The sequence below is a fragment of the Ahaetulla prasina genome, chromosome 3, assembly GCF_028640845.1.
Source record: "Ahaetulla prasina isolate Xishuangbanna chromosome 3, ASM2864084v1, whole genome shotgun sequence".
NCBI classification, from domain to species: Eukaryota; Metazoa; Chordata; class Lepidosauria; order Squamata; family Colubridae; genus Ahaetulla; species Ahaetulla prasina.
In genome coordinates, this window is record NC_080541.1 from 73,001,678 (window position 1) to 73,008,690 (window position 7,013).

The following is a 7,013-nucleotide window of genomic DNA, read 5'->3' on the forward strand; positions in this document are numbered from 1 at the left end:
GGTCTTCTAGTCCAACCCCCTGCCCAGGCAGGAAACCCTACACCATTTCAGACAAATGGTTATCCAACATTTTCTTAAAAATTTCCAGTGTTGGAGCATTTACAATTTCTGCAGACAAGTTGTTCCACTGATTAATTGTTCTAACCGTCAGGAAATTTCTCCTTAGTTCTAGGTTGCTTCTCTCCTTGATCAGTTTCCACCCATTGCTTCTTGTTCTACCCTCAGGTGCTTTGGAGAATAGTTTGACTCCCTCTTCTTTGTGGCAACCCCTGAGATATTGGAACGCTGCTATCATGTCCTTCTAGTCCTTCTTTTCATTAAACTAGGCATACCGAGTTCCTGCAACCGTTCTTCATATGTTTTAGCCCCCAGTCCCCTAATCATCTTCGTTGCTCTTCTCTGCACTCTTTCTAGAGTCTCAACATCTTCTTTACATCGTGGCGACCAAAACTGATAGCAAAACTGCTATCATGTCACCCCTAGTCCTTCTTTTCATTAAACTAGACATTCCGAGTTCCTGCAACCGTTCTTCATGTTTTAGCTTCCAGTCCCCTAATCATTTTTGTTGCTCTTCTCTGCACTCTTTCTAGAGTCTCAACATCTTTTTTATATCATGGCGACCAAAACTGAATGCAATATTCCAAGTGTGGCCTTACCAAGGCATTATAAAGTGGTATTAACACTTCACGTGATCTTGATTGTATCCCTCTGTTTATGCAGCCCAGAACTGTGTTGGCTTTTTTAGCAGCTGCTGCACACTGCTGGCTCATATCTAAATGGTTGTCCACTAGGACTCCAAGATCCCTCTCACAGTTACTACTATTGAGCAAGGTACCACATATACGGTACCTGTGCATTTTGTTTTTTTGGCCTAAATGTAGAACCTTAGTTTTTTCACTGTTGAATTTCATTTTGTTAGTTAGCGCCCAATGTTCAAGTCTGTCAAGATCCTTCTGTAACTTGAGCCTATCTTCTGGAGTGTTGGCTATTCCTGCCAGCTTGGTGTCATCTGCAAATTTGATGAGTTCCCCATCTATCCCCTCGTCCAAGTCATTGATGAAGATGTTGAAGAGTACTGGGCCTAAAACAAAGCCTTGGGGTACTCCACTGCATACTTCCCTCCATGTGGATGTAGTTCCATTGAGGACTACACATTGAATGCGGTTGGTCAGCCAGTTACGAGCATCTGGTGGTGGTGCTGTCTAACCCACATTTTTCTACTTTATCTAGTAGTAGGTTATGGTCTACTTTATCAAATGCTTTGCTGAAGTCCAAGTAAATTATATCAACAGCATTCCTCTGGTCCACTAATTCTGTCACTTTGTCAAAGAATGCAATGAGATTAGTCTGGCATGACCTGTTTTTGACAAATCCATGTTGGCTTTTGGTTATTACTTTGTTTGCTTCTAGCGGTTCAGTGATTCGTTGCTTGATTATCTTTTCCAGAATCTTCCCTGGTATTGAGGTCAGGCTGATAGGTCTGTAGTTTCCTGGATCTGTTTTTTGAAGATGGGAACTACATCAGCTCTTTTCCAGTCCTCTGGCAGCTCCCCTGTGCTCCAGGATCTTTGAAAGATATAGTTCAGTGGTTCTGAGATCACGTCTGCCAGTTCCTTCAGAACCTTGAGGTGTAATCCATCCGGTCCTGGTGATTTGAACTCGTCTAGGGTAGACAGGTGTTCACTTACCATTTTCTTCCCTATTTTAACTTGTGTTTCTAATCTGTTTTTTGTAGTGCTGTTTTTGATAGGTTGGATTGTTTTTTCCTTTTGTGTAAAGACAGATGCAAAATATGAGTTAAGTAGATCTGCTTTCTCCCTGTTGCTTCTCATCTTCTTGCCACTTTCTCCCAGCAATGGGCCAATTGTTTCCTTGACTTTTTCTTGTTTTTAACATGTTGGAAGAAGCTTTTTGTTATTTTTACTTTTGTCGCTAGCCTTTGTTCATTGTGAGCCTTAGCTTTCCTCACTTCATCTTTACAGGCTCGGCTATTTGCTGATATTCTGCCTTAGTTATTTGCCCTCTTTCCACTTTTTATATTTGTCCTTTTGTCTTTCAATTTGTCAGATAGTTCTTTATGCATCCATGCTGGTTTCTTTTGAGATCTATTATTTTTCTTCTTCACTGGTATTGTGCTATACTGCACTTTTATAATCTCACTTTTCAAAATTTCCCAAGCTTCTTGTTTTCCCCTTGAGGATTCTCATCCATGGAATCCTTCTCAAACTCTCTCTAAGTTTATTGAATTAGCTCTCTTAAAGTCCAAGACTCTAGTTTGACTTTGTTCTACTACTTGTGTTGTTGAATTCCAATATTGTGTGATCACTTGCCCCCAAGGTTCCTGTAGCTTCAACACATTCTATCACTTCATCTCTGTTAGTGAGAATTAAGTCCAATATGGCTGATCCCCTTGTTCCCTTCTATACTTTTTGGGAAACAAAGTTGTCTGCTAGGTTTGTTAGGAACCTGCTGGATCTTCCACTTGGTGCAGAGTTTATCTCCCAGTTGATGTCAGGGTAGTTAAAATCCCCCATTACTACTGTGATGTGCTTCCTACATACTTCAGTTAGCTGACTAGCAAAAAGTTCATCTACTTCCTCTGTTTGGTTGGGTGGCCTATAGTATAGACCTATGGCAATATCATTTCCCTCCCCCCCTTTAATATTGACCCAAATGCAGTGAAGATAATTTTCATCATTGTTGTGCTCTATTTCTGTAGAGATGTAGTTATTTCTTATATATAGTGCAACTCCACCTCCTCTTTTATTTGGTCTATTTCTTTTAAATAATGATATCCCTCTAGCTGTATGTTCCATTTGTGGGTTTCATCCCACCAAGTTTCCATAATGGCAACAATATCATATCTGCCCTCATTTACTTGAATTTCTAATTCACCCTGTTTATTCCTCATACTCTGTGCATTGGTGTATAGACATTTGAGTCCATTTGGATTGACCTTGTGTTTACTGTCTACATAACCTGTGTTGTGCCTGACTGCCCCTACTTTCTTGCCACCTGTTGGTTTAGTGCACATGGTATGGCACTCACTATTAAATGCTTGGTTTTGCTTGATAGCAGGGCTGATAATCTTACCCACACAGACATCTATGTTACATGCACTGATAACCCTATTAATTTTGGATTGCTGGGGACAGAAATTTTCTGTATCAATTAATTCTCTGTCCCCACTGTTCAGTTTAAATGTTTATCCAGAAAATCTGTGAATGTATTGCTAAGTAACTCAGTCCCTTTCTTTGATGGATGCAATCCATCTCTTTTGTACAGTTTTTCATTGGACCAGTTGTAGAGTTGCATAAAGAACGTCCTCTTTTTCTCTCTTTGCAGGTCTGCAAAATGGCAGAAAGACCTATGTGGGAGCAAATTGGAACAAGTTTTGTACAGCTGTATTATCAACAGTTTGATACCAATAGGGAACAATTAGGTGCCCTTTATGTATGTATCAACATCTCTTTGCTTGAACAGTAATTATCCTGTTGATGCAATGAATGGATTATTGGCTTGAGGGCGCTATTTTTTCTATTAAAGTAGCAAAAGTTGTAGGTCAAAGGCCTAATTCCCTCCTGAGGCATTAATTGAGCAACTTCATGCACGTTTGATGGAAAACAACTACTGGTAGTCCTTGACTTATGACCGATTCTCAGCAAGTGTTTGAAATTACAGTAAATACCCTCCCCCAAAGGTATTGCACCCAATTCAGAAATTCTGAAGCCCAGCCTCTACCCCTGCAGTCATATGACCATGTTTCGGGCATTGAGCAAGGCGCCCACATTTATAGCCAGCTGCCGCATCCTGTAGTCAAATAACCATGATTTACAACGTTTTTGCTAAAAACCAGTGTTTACTTCCATTTTTTGCCAATTAAGCACAAAAGAGGGTATATAATTGATTGGTCACATGAATAACTTACTTTATGACCATCAAAAGTTATGACCATAATGGATAGGCTCTATTAGGGTCATAAGTTGAGGACTATCTGTAGCTTCTTCACTTTTAAGTTCTTTTGCTTCATGCTGGCCAGAGTAGAAGTTTGGAAGCTTGTTCTCAATAGGTAGTTTGGCCTTTGTGTTTATAACTCACGTTTTTTGGGGTTGGCCTGGCTGGTAAGCGCTTACTAGGTGCTTTGGGAGATTAGGCTAATTTGGATTGAAGTCCAACTCCTTTTTATGGCTTTCGGTCCATATCCATTATATTAGCATCCCTTTTGCTGTTATACTCTCTTTGTTCCCATTAACACTGTGAGTGTGTTATGGAGATTATGTGAAATGGAGATTAAATCTAGAAACCAAAATGGACAATTTTTTTATTTTTTGGAGAGGGACGTATAGGCTAAACTTTTAAGAAATTTCTGTCAAGCGATGAATGGATGAGTTCTAGATGTCAGTGACAAAAAAATGGATATTGGTACATATGTTTCTGTTTTCTTTTTTGATATCTCTCCTCTCTCTCCAGCTCCTTCTTTTCTTTCCTTCTCTTGACAGGTTCTGATAAGAATCATTTCTATCTATCATTCCGAGGTCCATTATGTAGAAAATATTGCAAAAGTTCTTGGGAGGGTAGATGATAGTTCATTGAGAATGTCTTGCCTGAGACTAAATCTGAGATTATTGAAAGCCCACATGGAGTTTGCAAAAAATGATCTGTCTAGATCTGTGATTATTTATTTGTGTATTTTCTTTCCTTTGATAATTTCAATATGCGTGTTACTGAAATATGTCTCTGTTTCACAGACAGATGCTTCCTGTTTGTCTTGGGAAGGTCAGCAGTTCCAAGGAAAAGCTTCAATTATGGAAAAATTGATGGTATGTTATTTATCAGCTAAAATACATAATTGATTAATGTTATCTGTAACATTTCATGCAGTGACTTTAAATAATTATTTGAAAAATGCTTCTTATTGGGAAGGCCAGATAAGAGCCTTGTGGACGCCTTTGTTTTTTATGGATATGTGGTATCTTCTTAGGCATTAATGGCGGTGTTTTTTTAAATAACAGACTCTTCCTTTCCAAAAAATTCAGCATAATATAACATCCCAGGATCATCAGCCAGCTCCTGACAATTGTATCCTTAGTATGGTTGTGGGCCAATTGAAGGTGAGATTTGTTATTGTTTTATCTTTGGGTAAGATCTGTTCAAAGCTTCTAAGACTTAACATAAAAGCGTGAATATTAAGGCATCCAGAGTGCATTTAACTGTTTTATTTTTCTCTAAGTATGTTAGTTGCAATATAATGCATACACTAGCTTTATCAAAATATGACATCAGAACCAGAACAATCTTATCAAAAGCATTAAATCCTTTTGATGTATTTCTGTTGAAATCTGTGAGCTTTAAAAATGAATGCATTTGCTTGCTATTTTTTCTATCATATTCAAATTACTGCATGGAATTTATTTATGTGTTAAATCACTAACATTAAGCTTGTATTCTCTCACTGTAGGTGGACAATGATCCAGTAATGGGATTCCACCAGATGTTTGTTCTCAAAAATATGAATGACAAATGGGTTTGTTCTAATGACATATTTAGGTTGGCTCTGTATAATTTTGCCTGAAATTTCTGCTCTTGCTTTACACACTACAAATATCATATTAATGTTGGCTTTAAGTGTGTCGGAGTTATTTTCTTTCTGTAACTGCAACTGAAAAGCATTTCTCTCCTATTGAAATAATTTAAAATAGTTGCAGTATTACATATCCTTTAATGTAAAACATTTAATACTTTGTAAGAAAATAGTTTGTCCATTTTAACTGTATGAAGCTTATGGAGATAACTGTATCAGGGCATACACATTTCTTATACAAACAACAGTTTGGCAATAAAATAACCTGCATGCAGTTTTAGGGAACCAAAAAGAATTGTTGTCTAAATAGCATTTTTTATCACGTGATTCAAATTTAATAATGTTTTCATTTTATTTCTTAATGTGATGTTTACTCAGAAAAAGAAATCCTTGTTTGTTGGCAAATGTTCTGTAGCCATGTACATGTAGATGTTAATTCATGTAAGGGTGTTAGTGATATAACAAAGCACATAACTGAAAACTGAAGCTAACTAAACTGATATTGTAAATCACCATAAGAAAAAGAAATACGATCAATGGGTCTCCCTCCTATATTACAAAATTCAACCCGAGTGCCAAGATGAAAACTTCCCATCCACAATATTAATTTAGTTTAAAGACCATTGAGTCCTGTAGTTATTCTTTCAAAAAGGTAGCAAAGAAGTCACATAACATCTCCTGCATCCATCCTCTTTCCACTGTATCTTTTTAGTACTTTGTTTTTGAACAAAAATCTCTTCCATATATAACGTAGCAAAAAAACAAAACTTTAAATATACACCATTCGGTTTTCACCTTATTAAAAAACAATGTTGAATGCATTTCTAAAGTAAGATGCCTCCTAACTTAGATCATAAGAATATAAACATGCAGTTTTCAATTTGTAGTGATTCTGTTGCATATTGTACCTTGTTTTCTGAGCAGTGAAATGTTTGAAGTAGTTTTTTACTCAGGTTTAGTTTCCTTTGAAAAGAGATTGCCAAACACTAACTGGAATTTTATTATTTAGATTTATTAAGAGAGGTGCAATGTTTACTGTCTAAATATTATGATTGAATGCCATATCTCTGAAATTGGATTTAAAAGGAACCATCTAACATTCCAAAATGCTTGCAATGGTTAAAACACAGCCTTCTGCTCCATTGCAATCTCTAACTCAGACATTGCATTATTTACCCTTTTCCTTGGAAAAAGCAGAAAGGTGACTTTTTAAATGGTTTATTTTTCAAGACTGTTGACTTGAAGGCATCCAAATAAATATTTTTTCTTCATTTATCATGACATATTTTTTTCCCCAGAAATGATATGAACCCTGATGCTTGGTCTCTTATTTTTTGCTAATCCATGATTTCAAGAAAAGATACAGATTCCAAGAAAAAGACATACAGCTTATCTTGATTTCTATCATATAATTAGGCAATGAAATAGGACA

The 7,013-nt window shown here is 36.8% G+C and overlaps 1 protein-coding gene across 1 annotated transcript; it reads left to right on the forward strand.

Moving 5' to 3' along the window:
- Positions 1–3,349: 3,349 nt before the first annotated feature.
- On the forward strand, positions 3,350–6,173 carry LOC131194000 (nuclear transport factor 2-like). The gene is made up of 4 exons (XM_058174522.1): positions 3,350–3,453; positions 4,749–4,820; positions 5,013–5,111; positions 5,459–6,173. The coding sequence occupies exons 1-4, from the start codon at positions 3,355–3,357 to the stop codon at positions 5,570–5,572; spliced, it is 384 nt and encodes a 127-aa protein (XP_058030505.1). The 5' UTR covers positions 3,350–3,354; the 3' UTR covers positions 5,573–6,173.
- The last annotated feature ends 840 nt before the right edge of the window (positions 6,174–7,013 follow it).

What these genes read in the sequence shown, in the direction of transcription:
- LOC131194000 (XM_058174522.1), top strand. Translation starts at nt 3,355, where the DNA reads ATGGCAGAAAGACCTATGTGGGAGCAAATTGGAACAAGTTTTGTACAG. An exon ending in CAATTATGGAAAAATTGATG is followed by an intron (nt 4,821 to 5,012) that starts GTATGTTATTTA and finishes TTTAAATAACAG; the next exon opens with ACTCTTCCTTTCCAAAAAAT. An exon ending in TGGTTGTGGGCCAATTGAAG is followed by an intron (nt 5,112 to 5,458) that starts GTGAGATTTGTT and finishes CTCTCACTGTAG; the next exon opens with GTGGACAATGATCCAGTAAT.